General features: G+C 31.0%; 1 protein-coding gene across 1 annotated transcript; it reads right to left on the bottom strand.

Annotated features, from left to right (window-relative positions):
- Window positions 1–17980: 17980 nt before the first annotated feature.
- On the bottom strand, window positions 17981–20523 carry LOC143045502 (uncharacterized). Its single transcript, XM_076218056.1, has 4 exons — window positions 20398–20523; window positions 20179–20296; window positions 19523–19738; window positions 17981–18946 (listed from the first exon to the last, which is right to left on the bottom strand). Exons 2-4 carry the CDS (start codon window positions 20239–20241, stop codon window positions 18422–18424), a joined length of 804 nt encoding a protein of 267 aa, XP_076074171.1. The 5' UTR covers window positions 20242–20296; window positions 20398–20523; the 3' UTR covers window positions 17981–18421.
- Between the last annotated feature and the right edge of the window lie 347 nt (window positions 20524–20870).

Raw genomic sequence — 20870 nt, 5'->3', positions numbered from 1 at the left:
TCTTCTTTTTGTCAACATTGAAACCGTTTTAAAGCGCACGAAAGTTTTAAATACGCCTAGTGTTTATGTTTGACATCGTGAGTATACATATGAAGTCACATTGTTTAGATGCTAAAGACAATGCAACAGATTAGAAGCAATTTCATTTCTGTCATTTTAAGCCACAATGTTTATTTCAATGGTATATATTTTAATATACTGCATTATAATGGAGATGACTGTATTGTATTTTAAGCTTGTTTTTCGTAAAATTTGATTTTACTGTCGCAAACTCAATTTGCTAAAGTAAAATACACGTTTTACGAAGGCCAAACTTGAAATACAATACAGTATTCTCCTAAGTTTATAAGTGTTTATTTAGATGTGGTCAAACATACCGCTTGTTCTCTTCTTTTCACAAGTTGTGGTATGTTTCCATCGTCGTTCTTTTCTTCATTTTCAGGTCCATTAAATTAACTCATCATAGATACCAGGACTAAATTTTGTATATACGCCAGACGCGTGTTTCGTCTACAAAAGACTCATCAGTGTCGCTTGAATCCAAAAAAGTTAAAAAAAAAAAAAACAGGCCAAATAAAGTACGAAGTTGAAGAGCATTAAGGACCAAAATTTCTAAAAGTTTTTGCCAAATCAGAGCACAATGTTGCATTACTTCCGTCCATTTCCTCTTGTCCTTTTGTAATTTCCTAAGTCTTTTGATCTATTCAAAATTACACCAGTCTATTAGGAATATGATAAGATGTTTTCAGTATTAATTATTTATCCATACTCTGGATAATTCTGTTTTCATGAATATATATACAGAAAAATCAAACTTACCTCACTAAAAATACGGAAGTAAAAAAAACAAATTTAAACATTTCCTTTTGCAATTTTCTGAAAATAAAATGCATTTTCGCTTTCATTTTTAACATTATGATATTAGACATATATTTAGGGATACATAATATGCAGTTTTGTCATGTGGGAAAACAAAAACAAAAAAAAAAAAGGTTCAGCAGCATTTTGCCACTACTTTATCGTAAACAATGTATTGGTTTTTTTTTATGTTTTATTGTCCGAAACAATGAATGGTGTCAAAATTCATTATTTCTAAGGTATATCGTATGTTCTAGAAGGAAGTTGTATTCGACCTACCTATTCGGTGGTCTTCGACTGTTTTCTGCTCTTTTGTCGGGTTGTTGTCTTTTTGACACATTTCAAATTTCCACACTTAATTTTACTAATTTCAATTTTGCTTTTTAGACATGCAAATTGTTGTTCAATATTGATTGTGTATCCACATGTAAAGGTAAATTTTATTCAATTAATAATTAGAATGGAATTCACACAGATCTTTACTGAGTTTGGCCATGTACTGTGATTCATAAAGTACAGGAAATGACGTGTAATTGAACATTAGCATTAACTCTTCGTGTTATTTACAAATGTGGCTCAAAAAAGATGTTCGCTCCTCGGAATCCATTTTGGTCCATTTAGTGCCATTAAAAGTGTTTGTCCACTAACCCTACTTTTCTTTACTTGATTTGATTACAAAACGTTTAAAATCCCATCTTTAAAAATCTAATCAAATCCTTGTTATTTTATCATACTTTACGGTGGCAATAAAAAACATGCACATTTGGTAGAGCCTTGCAAGATGACATGATGAAATAACCTTATAATCTATCAATTGACAATGCTGTGGATTTATTATTATTCGTGGGATAGCAATTTCCGTTGGTTTCGTTGATATAGATAAACCATGAAATCAAATGTTCAACGAATTTCACAGGCTTAGTTTGCAGCGATTAGTCAAAACCACGAGATAAATTATCCCTGAAAATGGAAGTGCATATTCCTCAAACCAAGAAAATTGATACAGTCGAAAATAAATGAATCAACAGTATGCTACCAGACGTTCCTATAGTGGCAGATTTTATCGTATTGCCAGACCCATTTTAACGAAATATTAAGAAGGTAAAAATTAAGGTAGCTCCCAAAAACTGATGGAATCGTAATGAACTCCAAAAGGATCGTAAACGGTTGCGTGGGCAGGATAAGGATCTATTGTCGTGCGAATCTACTCGCAGTCAAATGTGACAATATGTAAATTACATATCCGACGAGTATTATGCTACTTGCAGACATGTGACCTCGAAGACATGAATGTTTTAATGAAGTAAACTACAAACATTTACCAGCGATAGATACTAATTGAGATACACAAACACTATATGATGGATAAACAAGTATGTTACAACTTTAAATTAAGAAAGAGTGATATACGATACCTTTGAAACATTTTAACAAATGAGTCGAACATTAAATGACTTAAAACGACGAAAAAAAACACCAAACACAACATAGAAACCTAAGACTCAGCAACACGAAACATGAAATCGGGGTTGTTCTCGGGTGCTCCGGAAGGTAAGAAGATTCTGATGTTGAACCCATTGTGTTGCACTTACAAATATCAATCCTTTGATATTTTTTATTTGGTAGGTCTTGACTCGGGGGGAAAGAGGACGGGGAAGTGGTTATGACGATTGAAACATTCCCGTCGTCATCTGTTAAACGGAAATTCCATAACGGTCAACAAACTCGTGATGACGTCCGTTAATTTTTTGAAGTTATGATTTCAGTAGTTGATTCTATAAAAAAAATATTATTAATATTTATAAAAGACATTAAGTTTAGATACATTGGGAATAATTAGAGAGTGTTTATATATTATAAAAGTACAATTTTAAACGTCTATGGTTTCCCTGTATTTGTAACGTATAAAAGAGGGACGAAAGATACCAAAGGGACAGTCAAACTCATAAATCTAAAACAAACTGACAACGCCATGGCTAAAAATGAAAAAGACAAACAGAAAAACAATAGTATACATGACACAACATAGAAAACTAAAGAATAAACAACACGAACCCCACCAAAAACCAGGGGTGATCTCAGGTGCTCCGGAAGGGTAAGCAGATCCTGCTCCACATGTGGCACCCGTCGTGTTGCTTATGTGATTACAAATCCGGTAAATAGTCTAATTCGGTAGGTCACATTCATGAAAGGGAAGGGGATTGTAGTTACGACGTAAGGAACATATCCGATATCATTTGTGAAACGGTTATTCCATAACGGTCAACCAACTCGTGATGGCGTCCGTAAAATTTACGAAGGGATGATTTCAACTTCACCATTTGGAACTCTTGGTTTAATAGCTTCCTTGTGAGCAGTAACCCTCTATCAAGAAAATCATGATAGGAAATGCAAGCACGGGAATATCGTATCAATTGGGAGATATATACCCCGTATGCAGGTGCTGCTGGAATGTTGCTACTTAGAAATGGAAAGTTCACAATTGAAAAGCTGAAATCATCTCTTTTGTCGTAAAGTTTAGTTTTCAATCGACCCTCATTGTCAATTTCTAGATGTAAGTCAAGATATGAAGCCGACTTAACTGTATCTGTAGTATCCTTTATCTCCAATTCGATGGGATAGATGCGTTCCACATAGTCACCAAATTATAAAAGTGACGGTCAGAGAGAATAGAAATCAATACATATTTTTTAAAATCGTTGTCTTTGTCTTTTCAATTGTTTTACAGTGAGGTACAATGTATACAGTTACCTTTTTATTTATTTGCTATACGATATTGGTTTTGTTGAATATGCAGAACGTCCATTTACCAGTCGTCGTTTATTTCGTCGTCCTTTAGTGTGGCAGCAGTCGTTTTGTGCTCATCACTATTTTTGAGATTTATCATTTGCGTCAATTATTATTTTTCAAAGGTATCAATTCCAACAATATACAGAATCAATTAAAGCCAATTAACATGTACACATATTAATCATTTATAATAATCATAGATAAATGCAGTGAAATTCATTTTCATTAATTATATACAATAGATAAATGCAGTTTGTCTTCTTAATCAAAAGATTGTTACCGAAAAATGATTTCTTTTCTTCGGGAAAATTGTGAAAGATATAATTTTAGAATGATTTTTTTCTACTTTGCATGTTGATTTTGAAGAAAGAATGCATGTCAGCGTGAAAAGGTTTCCCTAGCTACTATCACTATAGATTCAAATAAACAATTAATTTTCTCTAGGCAACAATGATAGCCTTTGTCGATATACAGACTTTAGAAAGTTTATTTTCTTAACGAAACCTTGATAGAACTAAAGAAAAATAATTGGGATAGTATTTTTTGGTCGAAAAATGAAAAGTTCCCATGGCTCTTCTGAACTCAATTTGTACATTTCTCCCATGCCTATGAATTTTGCACTTTAAACATGTGTCTCGTCCTAGCATTGAAAGACATCTCAATTCCGCTTGGGCTAAGAAAATTAATTATTTGGCCTTTGGAATAATGCAGAGTGCACGAAGTCTCTAATATTAAAAAAATAACGGCGCACATAGCAATTAATCAACCGTATGTAATAATAATAATGAATACCATGTTATCTTCATAAAATGACTGCGCCCATAACAAATAATGGTTTATTGTGACCTATAGCATGTCGTTTGCACCTTTGTCAGTCATGGTGGCGAAAATTACTTTTGCTGTTGAAAGTTGAAAAGAGAGGAGAAACCAGCCACATCAGATGGATAGCTGTATTATTTGCAATCATTCAATATCCTATTTTGTATACTAGCATTAATGACCTTCACTTTCTACTATAAGGATTATTTTATCTTTAATGTTGATTAACTATGTATCATAATGCACCAGAAAACATATACATTCTTTGATTTTTTGTGTTTATGTTATGAGATATTTTAATGTTTTAATGTTAATGTCTGAAATTCAACGAAAAACAAGTATATAACACAACAACAAACGACAACCACTGAATTGCACGCTCCTCACTTGGGACAGGCATATACATACAGAATGTGACAGGTTTAATATGTTAGCGGATCCCAACCCTCCCATAATCTGGAACAGTGGTGTGACAGTAAAACATAAAAACAAATCAGTTGAAAAAAGGTCTAGATTTTTAATCGCACTATCACCTTTTCTCTAACAAAATTAGTAGAAAACAATTACTTTGTATATATCTTATTAAAAGAGAAAAAAAACGAACAGTCATTTTCAAGTTTGAAAGTTTGGTTCCCTGCTGTGAACTCTTTTACAAGTTTTCTCTTCAATAAATATGTGCAAAAGATTACTATAGGGCACACAAAATACCATTACCACAAAATAGCAATGAAAATCAGATTGCATAATTTATAATTATGTTATACTCATAGCTTTTGCCAACTTTGAAAAACGGAATACACTTCATATTCATCCCAGTATTTTAAGAAGTCAATTGGTAATTTCTATTTTTGAAAATTGCAAAAGCATTCTATGTAAATGTACACTTATATTATGAAGGAACTTCTAATGTTCTATTCCGTGACAAGTTCTAGTCTGAACTTTTACCAGTCTGAATCTGAACTTGAAATATTTAAATCCATCCCTGCACACTCCAAATTATCAAAAAGTATGTCATCAGAATCACTTGTGTCTGAATTTGGAACATTGCCGGTGAATTCTATTAATTTTAAACATGATGCTGGTACTGTACCCACTAGTAGAACTTCCTGATGACTTTCTGCAAATTTATGGAATTTTTCATTCACCCCCCTGTCACATGATTCATGAAAATCTCTCAATGCCCTTGTTGTCAAATCAATTATTTCTACATCTTCAGGTAACATTCCAACGTCGATTTCAGCAATGTCTTTCATTCCCCATTTATATCCACTGTTCAGTTTTAAATCTCTAAACGACTCTGCTTTATTAAGTGATGAACAGGTTGAAAGATACTGAGAAGAATAACCTATTTTACTTCCGGTTGCAACATGAATAGCTACTTCTTCTGTTGCATTTGGTGATTTTGCTGATAATCCCTCAGTTATATCTTCCTTTTCATTAAGTAATCGGTACAATTGTGCAAATTTTTCCTGATAATCAGAACCAAAAAAAATAGAGTAAAGTTCAACACATATTAATAAAATAATTAAATCTCGACTAATAATACAATAAGTGATACGATAGATTTGTTGTTCTTGTTTTGGTAATCGCCTTTTGAACTTTGATATATTGATATATAACCCTTAATACTTTGGGTAAACAGTTACTACTCAAGTGACAGGCACTTGACAATAAACACAAATACTGTAATAAGTAACATTTTGAGAAGTCATCAAGAGAAATTGATAGCCTACATCAAATGAAAAATATCTGGGCAAAATCGCCTGTGACACTGATATGTAACAATGATCCATAATGTCAACCTACACAATGTAGCCGTCCGTAAAAACTTCATGTATTAAAAGAAGAAGCGATGTTTCAATTATTTTCTTTAAAGCAGCAACCCTCTATAAAGGAAATCGCGAAATGACACGCAAGCTAAATTTTCCGTTTCCGTATTTGGCATATGCTCTGCAACTTTGAATTGGAGCGGGATAGAGAAGTCTTATGCAGATATAACAGGCGTCAGGCGTACTAAATTAACAGCCGCAATATTTGGTGAATATGTGTATACTTAATTCAGAAATATAAGATTTGTATTCGTCTATGTTTGTTATTGTAAGTTACATCATAATTATTTCAAAATATAACCACGGAGAAAAGACGAAATTCCTAAATTATCAGCTTAAATACTGACAAATAATTAAAATCAAACATAAAAAAAAACCACCCACATGTATTGAAGAAATCAACTTCCACGTTTTCTACGAATGAGAATTAACTTGTTGGAAATCATCATTATTTTATATAATCCATACGTTTATATCACTTTAATGCTATGAAAGCATTATTTTATTGTCCCCTACCGCGAGAAGGCTATACTTGATAGGATTGTGTGTAATTGAACATTTGTTTTTAAAGTAGATCATAAAATTGATCAAACGTTAAAATACTTATTGGACGAGCCGATAAACGGACAGACGGACAAGGTAAAATCACTATAATCTCCATTTCTTGTTCGGGAGTATAATAACTGAATCGACCACTTAGGTGACAAAATGTAGATAAGACCAAACGTAACACTAAAATTTTAAAATGTTCTTTCGGAAGCGGTTTTAAATAAAGGCAACAGTAGCCTAACGTTGTTCAAAAGTCATAAATCGATTAACAGAAAACAAATCCGGGTTATAATCTAAAACCGAGAGAAACACATTATATATAAGAGAAAAACAAACAAACAACAGAATAAAATTGAGAATGGAAATGGGGAATGTGCCAAAGAGACAAAAACCCGACCATTGAAAAAAAAAACAACAGCAGAAGGTCACCAACAGGTCTTCAATGTAGCGAGAAAAACACTGATATGCAACAAAAACAAACGACAATGTAAAATTCATAGAAACGAACTATTATATTCCAACTGCCATATTTCTGACTTTAAAATGGACATTTTAAAAAAATGGTGGGTTGAACCTGGTTTTGTGATTTGCCAAACCTCGCACTTTATGGCAATGTTAAATATACCGCTAAAATGATAACGGGAAAACAGAACAACTTAATTTATAAACTAAAAAATACCGCTTCTTTTCTTCTCTTAACAGGTTTTGATGTACTATTCTGTACGTTATCTCCTTCAGTTTCAAGTTTGTTACAGTCTGTTTTGATTTTCTTTATAACTGGTTCATCTGCCGGGGATTGCAAAGTTGAATTTATACGCTTTCCTAAAGTAGTTTTCTCTAATAATTCCTGAAATTTAAATGTTGCAATTAAGAAAAAAAATCTGGAAATTTGAATTATTAAAATCATATGAAACGAGTTTCTTATTCTTATAGTTATCGAAATTGTTGAACTAATGCATATATATATACTAACTCAGTCTTGCATGCATTTGTTTTTTTATATTGATTACAAATTTAATGTGTTATCGACAAATCATATTTCACTTAGTGGTTGATGACCGTAAGCTTATAAATTCGAGTGTATTGCCAAGCACGTGAAAAGCATGACAAGTGTTTGAAACAGCCATGACAATTGTTTCTATATTTTCCATGTGTTTCCATTTGTTAAATAAATTATACTTTAACAATTGTTAAGTGCTTGGTTGTATTAACTATTTACCTTCAAGAGCACGTGTGTTTACATTCTTTCTTCAACGGTTCCCCCCAAGCACTTGCTCTGTGCGATGGCCCAAGTTATAACGTGAGCTCTTGTGAATAAAGTCATTGCATATGGGAAAAATTAGTGAATGGGAAATCACTAATCCAATCATACTGTGTCGATAACAAAATAATAACTTTCAATATGTGCTTCAAATATTACCTCATCTTGTTTCTTCTGTATTGCGTTATCTTCAGCGCAAATTGTTGTATTACTTGCGTCCATTCCCTCTAGGTTTTTATATGATTCTTTTGGATCTACTGTCTGTTTTTAAAATTCCATTAATCAACTCAAAATAAGTAAAAAGTTATATTAAGAATATAGAAAAAACAGGTTTTCTTTTATTTAAAAGGTCTTATTTTATCGTCTCCGTTTGTCTGTTGCTCCGAAACACACTTGTAATAAAAAAAAAACACGTTAAAACAGCTTGCCTACTTGGTAGGTTTATTTATCGTCATATTCTTCTTACCGTGCTATATCATCATTTTTATGGGAAATGTCTACGACGACAGGTGCCACATGTTGAGCAGTACAGCTTACCCTTCCGAAGCACCTGAGATCACCCCATTTTTTGGTTAGGTTCTTTTTGCTCAGTCTTTAGTTTTGTATGTTGTGTTTTTTGTACTATTGTTTGTTTATTGTCCTTATTTTTTAAGCCATGGCGTTGTCTGTTTATTTTTACATAATAGTTTGAAGGTCGCTCTGGTTTCTTTCGCCCTTCTTTGACGATTTTTAGGATTGAAACAATGACACCTTGTAAACCTAGAACTTGTTAAAGGACACAACTGTATAAATGAAAAAATACATTCAATACGTATTGCAGACCTGTTTTTGTATTGCTATGAGTTACAATTTATGACTAAAATCAGCAAAGACCCATCGAAACAACATCTGATACAAAACTTTAATAATACTTTAAGATATTTGATGATATATAATGACGACTTCAGTATGTATACTAAAGAAATGTATCCTGTTAAAATTACTTTAAATGATGCTAATACTAACAATGACCGCTGCCCTTTCCTCGATCTTGACATCTATATCATAAATGGAAAGCTTTATACAAAAATTTATGGTAAAAGAGATGATTTGTCATTTCCTATCGGTATTTATCCATTTTTAGATGGTGACGTTTCCTTGCCACCATCTCACGATGTTTATATATCTAAACTTGTACGACTTGCTCGTGTATGTAACAACGTTTAGATTTAAGCGAGAAAAGTTTATGTATTACTGAAAAATTATTACACCAGGGTGTTCGATATCACAAACTAGTCAAACAATTTACTAAACTATATCATCGGTACAAGGAAATCATTCGTAAATAAAAATCAACATGAACAGCTAATTTTTTTATGATAATATTCTTTACAAAGCACAAAAATGTCTGTATTCACCTCTTAAGCTAACAAAACCGTTAAACAAACTTATTGAGAAGTAAAAGCACAAAAATACTGAAATCAGAGGAAAAATCCAATTGGAAAGTCCATAATCACATGGCAAAACCAAACAACAAAACACATAAAAAAAGATTGGACAAAAACTGTCATATTCCTGACTTGGTATAAACATTTTCAAATGTAGAAAATTGTGAATTAAACCTGGTTTTACAGCGCTAAACCTCTTACTTTGTTGAAAGTCTAATCAAATTCCGTTATATTTACAATGATGCGTATATGGCACGCCGTTTTTATATTTATTCAAATTTGAAGATATCTTATTTATTTAACAAGATATCTTATTAAGTATTAAGATATCTTTAATTTTTATAAGATATCTTATTTAATTTGAAAGTAAATAAGATATCTCTATTAGTTTATAAGATATCTCTATTAGTTTATAAGATATCTCTATAAGTTAATAAGATATCTCTATTAATTAATAAGATATCTTATAAAGTATATAAGATATCTTACTTCTTTATAAAGATATCCTTTAAATACATACTTTATAAGATATCTTATTAATTAATAGAGATATCTTATAAACTAATAGAGATATCTTATTAACTTATGGAGATATCTTATATATTAAATAAGATATCTTTATAACCAATTAAATAAGATATCTTTATAACCAATTAAATAAGATATCTCTATAAGTTAATAGGATATCTCTAAAAGTTTATAAGATATCTCTATTAGTTTATAAGATATCTCTATAAGTTAATAAGATATCTCTATAAGTTAATAAGATATCTCTAAAGTTTATAAGATATCTCTATTAGTTTATAAGATATCTGTATAAGTTAATAAGATATCTCTATTAATTAATAAGATATCTTATAAAGTATATAAGATATCTTACTTCTTTATAAAGATATCTTTTAAATACATACTTTATAAGATATCTTATTAATTAATAGAGATATCTTATAAACTAATAGAGATATCTTATTAACTTATTGAAATATATTTTATTAAGTAAATAAGATATCTCTATTATTAACTATATAAAAGATATCTTATATAGTTAATAAGATATCTTATAAATTAATAGAGATATCTTATATTTTAAATAAGATATCTTATATATTTAATAAGATATCTTTATAAACATTTTAATAAGATATCTTATTTAATATATAAGATATCTTATTTAATAAATCAGATATCTCAATTAATATATAAGATATCTCATTTTGTTATTAAGATATCTCAATTAGTTTATAAGATATCTTATTTAACTAAATAAGATATCTCGAAATTGAATAAATATAATAACGGCGTGCCATATGCGTGAACCAAACAGACATAAGATAGCAATACACAGTTAGAAGTTTAGTTTCGCATTATGGCCCCTGAGAATGTTTTAAATATGAAAGTTTTTGTACAATAAAATAGATTTTTAGATAATTGAAGAATAATATAGCCTTCTTAGTGGGTTTATATGAACATTTAGATTGTTTTAAACATGTTTTACAGGCCATTTATATGATTGACAGTCCGTATTTTCCTATCCGAACCGTCCATAGGTCCATAAATTATTGTAGTGTTTATCAACAAAAATTTTGCGCTCGATCTTTTCAATTCAATTTTATTGAAAAACAAGCAGAAATGCATATGATTTTTTTTTACCACTTGATAGATATAAACCTATGGATTCAGGAAAGGTATCACTGTAATTGATTGAAATTTTCCTTTAGACCAAATTTTGGAGACTTTGTGACATGTTCACCCCCCTTTTTTGCTATATTTTGTATCTAAGAAATGCAGATTGTTGCCATGGTTACACCCAAAAGGGATTATATTTCACCCTTATGACCATTAGAAATCAAATCTATGGAAGATTCTCTTTCTAAAAGTATATACATGCATAACACAAATATAAAGCCTTCTTAGTTAGACAGGAGGTGAAAGAGGGTGTTTAAAAATTATGAGTGTCAATTTTAAGTTTTTTTCTCCAAACTGTGTATTGCTACCTAACAAATAAAATAGTCAAAGTATGGGTACAGCAATCATTATCGTGTCTGACGTCCGACAATTTTATACGTCACATATTTTTGTCGTTCAATGTTTATACACACAATTTTAAAATTTCACATGGGCAATGTTAGCATACAGGGTTAAAAATCAAAAGTATGTAAGAACTAATTTTAGAAATAGATAGAGATTTAAAATAGTCAAAAAGTTCTATGGAATTTATAAGAATCCACAAAAAGTTCAATCCACTACGCGATTGAAAAATTTTGACGTTTGTGGTTCAACGTATGTTCTAATTCAGAGTAGAAATATATCAAAATGACATATTATAGAACAAGGGATATAGTTGCGAATCTGTTGTCAGGTCATTAAAGATTGCATATTTTGGTTTTGATACTGATTCACTTATAGGGTCTTTGCAATTAAATTAAACACATTTATTTAAAAAAACAGTAGTTGGCATGACACGGGTTATGTTCTTCTCATATACTTTATGATGTTATAATACTAAACCCCTAACGGGATGGATTGTGTCTGATATTCGTATGATGAAGACATAATGTTTCAATCAGTTTAATAGAGTTGGCATATCAGTAACTGCTCGTACAAATGTAGTGTTGTTATTTATGTATTAATGTCATTTTGTTAATTTTCTTTTTACATCGGACTCGGACTTCTCTTGAACTGTGCGTATTGTTATGCATTTACTTTTCTACATTGGCTAGAGGTATAGGGGAGGGTGGACATCTAAAAAAAATGTTTAACCCCGCCGCATTTTTTCGCCTGTCCCAAGTCAGGAGCCTCTGGCCTTTGTTAGTCTGATATGCTTTTCAATTTTAGTTTCTACTGTATAATTCGGAGTTTAGTATGGCGTTCATTTATATCACTGTACTAGTATAGATATTTGTTTAGAGGCCAGCTGAAGGAGGCCTCCGGGTGCGGGAGTTTCTTGCTGCATTGAAGACCTATTGGTGGCCTTCTGCTGTTGTCGGTTCTATGGTCGGGTTGTTCTCTCTTTGAGGCATTGCCCATTTCCATTCTCAATTTGATTCAATATCCTTAAAGTTTTAAATAAGATATCAACAGTTTAAAATTATTAGATTAATGATATTGTATTCTCAACAAATATTTGTATCTATAATGAATAACGTTCTTACCTTATTACAATTTAAATCATAAGGGTACAGTGCAGTAAATCAGCGGATTAAAGATGTTGTGAAAAACAGCCAATAAAGTAATATAAACTCGGCTGAAACTTTATTCAATTAGATTATCCATTATATAAAACTATTAATTTATATAATGTTCTTTATATTTTAGTTGTATAACACTATAATCAGACAAGACATGGAAAGATTTCAAAAACAGATAGGGATTTCGGCATGAATCAATATATCAATTAAATGTGATTTTAAAACTGTAGTCGAACATATATGCCAAATTTATATAATGAGCACCTCGCGTGTTTGTTATCTTTTCAAAAAACTTGACCTGTTCCAAACATTTTTCATGTATTGATCTAAGAGTTCGTTCGAAAATGGGATTAGGCACATGCGTCAATCATTATACATATAGTTTTTTACAATTGCATGCTAAAGTTTATTATTTTCATTTTTAGGTTGACACATCAAAGTTAATTTCTTAATTAAGATACCTCAAACATGTAAATACCTCCACCGTAATTAATCAGGGCATTTGTTGTTAAACCTTGACTCTCCGTCCTCTCGCCTGTTCATGATCTGTCCTTTCGTTCGTCCGTCCCATTTTTCTTTCGGCACTGTAACTTAAGTATTCAATATCAAAATTTCATAGTACTCATACACAATGTTTGCAATGAGTTACTAAACCGTTCTAGAGTCATGCCTTTTATAACTGAGATAAATGCATATATTTTTCGTTTCTACACTCAGACTTCAATTTGCCAGTCAAATTTATGAAACCCAAACGCAATGCAATGAACCACACAACGCAGACAGAGTTTAAATTTTGACAGAATGTCATGAATTGTTTTATAGTAATGGCTTTTATATATATTATAACTTGGAAGATTGCAATATTTACAATTTCGTCTTTTCGATTTCAAATTCTACACATTCTTTGTTTCCGCACTATAGCTTAAGTTTGTCTGAACTAAATTTCATGAAACGCATACACAATACACAAATTGCAGACGGAGATTAAATTTTGGTAGAATGTCAATAAAGGTTTTCGAGTAATGCTCCTTTATTACTGGAAAATTTGCAATGTTTACAGTTTCTGCACTCTAACTTGAGTATGTTTAAACCCATACACAATTATAGTTTTGAATTTTTAGGTATTCCCCAATGCAGCCTGTGCAAAAACATGCCTGCCCACAGTCAAATTCTTCTTTTATTCTTTTTAATCCTTTGTGTTGACATTTTTTTTTTATTTTTAAAAGGCAAACCGCTTTTATACAACTCCTTCCGCACTTTTCTGAAGATTCAAATGATTGTTTAGAACTGTCGTCTCTTTATGCACACATTATTTTATTTTCTTTTTAAATGGCTATCACTTAAATAGTTATCTCATTTGTAATAATTTCAAAGCTAATTTTTTTATAAAAGCATCTATTACCTTCAATTTCTGCTATATAAAAATGGCTTTCACTAAAATGTTGAGTAACTATCAATCTCTATGCACTATAATTTGTTTTCTATTCTTTCTTTTAAGTTATTTCACAACTTTGTTGTAATTTTTTATGACATTCCTAAATGTAGAGCTGTATTAATTTTTCGACACATTCTCAACGTTGAGCTAAAGATGTCTTTCGGTAATGTTTGTCGTTGAATTGTTGTTTTATTGACTTATTCACAACATCTTCTTTAATAAAACTTATGCATCAAACTTAATAAAGTCTCTTTACGGAACATTTTACACGAGCAAACCATGAGAAAACCATACTGTATAGTCCGCTAAATAATATTATAATATTTTTATCACGCATTTAGTGTTGGCTTTTATTTAGTTTTTAAAATTATTCAAAAGCATACATACATGCATCCAGACGCTATATAAAAAAGGCAATAGAAGTTCGAACATCAAATGATATCATTAGTATTGGGGATGGGATCTTTATAGGTAAAATACATTAGAAATATTTTTTTGATGTTGTCCTAGACATCAATATTCTACGACAAATTTATCAAAGTTTTGTCATTCGTTGTGACTATTTCAAATAGACGTGTGTATAAATATCTTGTAAACATTTCGAAACAAAGATTCTGTGGAACACAAACTTAAATTTACTATATATAAAAGCATGGTATGTTGACTCGAAAACTAAGTGGGACAGTACACGGTCGACACTCGGCTAACCGAGAGATTGGTCGGTTAATCTATATTGAGTATGCGGCTATATGGGCGATTGGTCTGTTAATCGGGTTGGCTATACGTCTGTTAAGAGTAAAACGCACAATTTAATGTTAAACTCTATCAAATATACAGATTTTTGGCATATTATAAGAATCAAATCAAAAAAAGATAAGTGTCTGACAAAATGATATCTATCATAGAACATTTTCCACCTTTAAAAACATTTCATAGTCTGCGCAGTTTTCGGCAAAAGTAAAAGGCGTCGCGCAAGTATGTAGTATTTATGATTACACGCATAGCAATTTTTTTTAATAAAAGGCGAAACAAACAATTTTAGATATCATTTAAAAGACACAAAATACTACTTTGGTTCTTAAATATAATTGACATTAGTAAATATTTCATAATTGTAATATAACGTGAGTAATACCACGTTTTAGTGAAAATTATGGCAATAAAGTCTGTTAATGGGTTGGACAATTGAAATTGTGTCAGTTAAGAGTTATTTAGCCACGAAAATAGTTTTGCTACCTTTATGAAAAAGTTAAGAATGGGATGTTCTTGAGTAAAAGCATTTTTATTTTGTCTTTCTTTGCATTTTATTGAAGAGTGTGTCACTTCAATATAGCGTGATCTGGGTTGTTCGCTGGAATATGCATGAATTTATTATTAACGATTTCAATCGGCCTTAATTTTTGTGTCTGCTCAAAGTAGCATGTTCTCAAATCCGACTGAACGTGTTATTCTAATACAACACAGGGTACAGTATAACGTGTTGTCGTTCTCATATGCACATGATATTTGTCACTGGACGTTTAACCCTAATTCGTCAGCATCATCCATTTAGTTCTTTTCTTCTATTACTTGATCATCTGTTGTTTACAAATAATTATAAAAAAAGTAAATGGAAAGGAGCGAATGCAGCTACATTTGGTTGTATTAAGTTTTAATTCATTTTATTCCGTTTAGTTCCTTTTCTACATATGTGCAGAGGAGAACTGCAGTTGTCCACATGTAAACTTCAAGCATTTGTCACCAATATGAGTACATCGCAATCCGTTACTGTTTCAACACCCAGGGGGTTTCATGTCTTCAACAATTATTTTTTTTTTCTCTCTCTTTTTTAGCAATGCATCACATGGATTCGAGCGTCACTGATGAGTCTTTTGAAGACGAAACGCGCGTCTGGCGTATATACTAAATTTAGTCCTGGTATCTATGATGAGTTTATTCTCTACTTATCTTTTATTTATATTCTGTATCTCCATCCAGATTCTCGTGTATACCATGAGGGTCCGGATTGGGGGTGTTGATTATTTCTGTATTCTTTAAATTGTTATGTTACTTTTCTCTACATTTTATTTATCTTACTCATTATTTTTTCTCTATTCTTTATGTTTAGGCATTCCAATATATTTTACTTACTGATGTTTAGTTACATTACGACTTTAATACTGGTTACCAATGTAGATGACAAATTGGTGTCATTCATGACAATTAAACAGAATCCACATGATATATGCGACCATTCTCGGATAAAATCAAATTTACTTTAATTTAACACCTTTTTGAAACCATTTTTATCAATTTTCAATATCCATTGCCTAAATTGTTAATTATTGTTCATGTGTTTTGTTTCTGTATATTTTATATTCCATTGCTCATGTTTTGTTTCCGTATATATTTTATGTTCCATTGCTCAAGTGTTGTTTCCGTATATTTTAGCCGCTCGTCTTGAGCCTACCAAATTAACACACCATAAAGTAATAAAATTATACTTTTATTGTCATTCATAACTCTTAACAGACCAATTAACAGACCGGGTTTTATACATCCGACCCATTAACAGACCAGGTTTTAAATAAAGATTGATTTATGTCACCAAAATACAGATTTACGTGTAGATTTTTCACACAATGATATCAATTTGGTTAACACACATAATGCCTGTCTTTTGTCGATGTTTAAAATATTGCATGCAAGTAAATTCAACCAAAGTGTCATTTTGTGTACATTTTGTGTGTGTAAAATGTGTATAAATTTATTGATGAGTAACTTGCCTTTTTATTTTATAGATCGTACATAGAAGCTAGAAAAATAATAATTACACCACTGAATTCAGTACATTGAATAGTTTTGTTAGACATAAATATTTTTTATGATAAAAATATATTTAAAAGGTAATACAATAAAACATGCTGAGTTTTCAATGATTTTCTCGATAACACCTGATTAACAGACTTTAGCCAACCCGATTAACAGACCAACCGCCGATATAGCCGCATACTCAATATAGATTAACCGACCAATCCCTCGGTTAGCCGAGTGTCGGCCGTGCAGTAGGTTAAATGATTCTTGTTGTTATTTAAATCAGTAATCGGTGTCCGTGCTAATAAAAAAAAATAACACTTAACATGTTTAATGATAGCGGATAGGTTTCTAGCGTCGTAGCTACAATCCCGACCCATTTTCACGAGGTGACATACCGTATTGGACTTTTCACCGGGTTTTTACTAACATGAGCATCAGGATCTGCTTACTCTTCCAGAGTACCTACGATCACCCGTTTTTTTTAGGGCTTCGTGTTGATTAGTCTTTAGTTTTTTATGTTGTGTTTTGTGTACTCTTGTTTGTCTATTTGCTTTTTTAATTTTTTAGTTATGACGTTATTAGATTATTTTAGATTTATGTGTTGGAATGTCCCTTTAGTATCTTCTGCCCCTCTTTTACATCTACCGTTACGGCAATAAGTCTTCGAAGAAAAATATTTGAATGTTTCATCTACCAAATTCGCTTCCCTGCGCACTGATGAAGTTACATCGATATGTGATGTATATAATTACATTACATGTATGTTTCAGAAGAATCCATTGTTTTGATTGGATAACAATGCTTGTGCGTCATACTTATAAATTCACCTTAATATCCCAACGAAGTTTAACATTCACAATGACACGTGCGTTCACAAAATAATGCACAGTTTTAAAGAAATAAATGCTAAATATATCGATTTTTCATGATCATTCCAAAAAAGTGTACTTTTAGCAATTTCATAGGATTGTAAAATCATTGACCGTGTGCTCATCTTATCTATTGCGCAAGTTTATCAAAACAATCCATTTGATATATTATTAATTATTTTATTAAAAATCATAGATTTTATATTTATTTATCATTCTCCATTTGAAATGTATGGCATATGTTTAGTGAATATAAAATTTCGGGATCCGAACTTTATATTAAAGGTTTTACTGATAATAGAATTAAAATTATTTACACAAAGTTTCCGAATAAATACCTCAATATTTTTAGCAAAAAGGAAAAGATAAGTTATGGTCCGTGTGATAATTGTTGTTCTTAGTGATCGATGAACGACTGTATAACTTTACTGATACTCTTTATAGTTTTTAATAATCTTCATGTTATAATTATATTCCGTTGCTATTTTTGAAGAAACTCTATTGCTCTTATTAATGTTTATTACTGTTTACTTGTATATTTTAAATTTGAATTATAAAGTTTCTTGTGTGTTTTGCATTACACATTCATCCTACTTGGAATTAGTACCAATCTGAATCTGAATCTGGATTTGAATTGTATGAATCATAGTCAAACCCACAATCATCAGAATCACTACAACTGTTGTCTGAGTCTGGAACAACTCCGGTGAATTTTAATAATTTTAAACATGCTGCTGGTACTGTACCCATCAGTAAAACTTCCTGGTGACTATCTGCAAATTTGTGAAAGTTTTCATTTATCTCATTGTCAGCTATTTCGTATTTTCTTCTGAACATGCTTGTTCGCAAATCAATTATTTCTACATCATCTGGTAAACTACCAACGTCGATTTCTGCAATGTGCTTCATACCCCATTTATATCCACTCTTAAGTTTCAAATTCCTAAACGATTCTGCTTTATAAAGTGACGCACATGTTGAAATATACTGAGAAGAACGACCTTTTTTGCTTCCAGTTGCAACATGGGTAGCCACATCTTTTTCTGCGCCTGGTGATTTTGCTGTTAATCCCTTAGTTATATCTTCATTCTCATGAAGTAGTCGGTACAACTTCGGAAAATCTTCCTGATAATTAGAACATAAAATAAAAATCAAGTAATATACCTCGACTAAATGAAAATTACTGATAACATTTGTTTAACATTGTGGAGGAATTCGCCTTTTAATTGTTTTTTTTTAATATATAACACTCTCATACTTTTTTCACATAAACAAACGGATACAGGGAAAACTGAATTCCTTGTTAGAAACATTATACTATCCCTCTACAAGCCGTCATTTCCATAATTATTATTTGCAAAACAATAGGAATGTGGTACGTTTGCAAATAAGAAAAACTATACATTGGCGGTATTTTGTCCAATGTTGTGGTTGTCCTTCTGGTGTTGTTTACAACTCACCTCTTACAAAATGTAGTTTATTAATTTTGTATTTACATCGCGTCATGATAGATTAAATGAATTCGTTAAATGTTTTTGATAATATATCTTTTGATTGAGTGAATCCGTCTCAATTGATAATTTATTGTGTGGCGTTACACTATTGTTTCGGGTAAGGGTGAAGGTTGGAACCGCAAAGACGCAATGTTACCATCCGAAAAATACATATAAGTGTTTATTTAAATATGGTAAAAAAATATACCGCTTCTTTTCTTTTTTTCATAGGTTGTGGTATGTTTTCATCGTCATTCTCTTCCTCATTTTCAGGTTCATCCTTTTCCTCATTTTTAGGTTCATCCTCTTCCTCATTTTCAGGTTCATCACAGTATGTTTTGATTTTCTTAATGACTGGTTCATCTGTCAGTGATGGTGAGGTAGAATTTCTACGCTTTCCGAATGTATTCGTCACTACAATTTTCTGAAAATTAGATATTGATTAAAGAACGATAACTCAAAATACAAAATATAAAGTTAATGCAGATTTCACAATGTAACGTTATCATTTTTAATGAAAATGTTCCCGTATTTATAATGCGTCATGTATCCTCCCCAGAAGAAACATTGCTATAAACTATTTTTTTTTTATAATACACAGTATAATTCAAGTACATATTTTAAGCTGCATAAACTCGCCTTTAAAAGCAAAACGTGACACGGCGATATTAACTTTTTGTGTTAATTCATTTTGGGTTAACCTTTCATTTTCATTTCCCGGATAATCAGGAGGGAATGTTAAGTTAAATCTATAATAAATCTGTTTCCTGTGTAAAAAGCAACAATTTATCAATTAAATTATCAATCCAATCATACTGGTTACGAACAAAGTTAATTGTTTTCAATGAACATTAAAAACGTTACCTCTGCTTGGTTCTTCTCAGATCCGTTTTCTTCATTTCCGTTTTTTATAACAGTTAGGTCCATTTCTTCTATTTTTTGTTTATTCCATTAGTTTTGTGGTCAATTTTAAATTCGCCTACTAAAATTAAAAAGGAAAAGATACGATTTAGTCTGAAATGTGACATATTTGTCTATTAAAACATCTGTATATGAACATGGTTGTAACGAAAAAGTTCTTACCTCATTACAAAAAAGGAAGAGATAATACAATTATGTTGTCTCTAATAACAACACACATCACAAACTTCCTTTTGCAATATTCTGAAAATAAAATGCACTTTCACTTTCACTTTTGAAGAACAAAATATAGTTTATATTTATTAAATATTTGGTAATTCATGTGTTAATCTGCTGGTTATAAACTTCCTGTTCTAAACTTTAGTTTAGTTGAACACAAAACTGATATCCTATCTGGTTTTTTTTTAATGTGATAGTTATCAAAGGTACCAGGATTATAATTTAGTACGCCAGACGCGCGTTTCGTCTACATAAGACTCTTCAGTGATGCTCATATCAAAATATTTATAAAGCCAAACAATTACAAAGTTGAAGAGCATTGAGGATCCAAAATTCCAAAACGTTGTGCCAAATACGGATAAGAAAATCCTTAGTTTTTCGAAAAATTTAAACTTTTGTTAACAGGAAATTTATAA

Source organism: Mytilus galloprovincialis, chromosome 9, assembly GCF_965363235.1.
Source record: "Mytilus galloprovincialis chromosome 9, xbMytGall1.hap1.1, whole genome shotgun sequence".
Classification (NCBI taxonomy): domain Eukaryota; kingdom Metazoa; phylum Mollusca; class Bivalvia; order Mytilida; family Mytilidae; genus Mytilus; species Mytilus galloprovincialis.
Note: the sequence above shows the minus strand (reverse complement) of the source record. Positions and strands in the feature narration are given on the sequence as shown.

Excerpts from the sequence above, each read along its gene's own strand:
- LOC143045502 (XM_076218056.1), bottom strand. The coding sequence starts at position 20,241 with ATGGACCTAACTGTTATAAAAAACGGAAATGAAGAAAACGGATCTGAG. Across the intron at positions 19,739-20,178 it reads CTGAGAAGAACCAAGCAGAG|AAAATTGTAGTGACGAATAC; the intron begins GTAACGTTTTTA and ends TCTAATTTTCAG. Across the intron at positions 18,947-19,522 it reads TGAAAAAAAGAAAAGAAGCG|GAAGATTTTCCGAAGTTGTA; the intron begins GTATATTTTTTT and ends TCTAATTATCAG.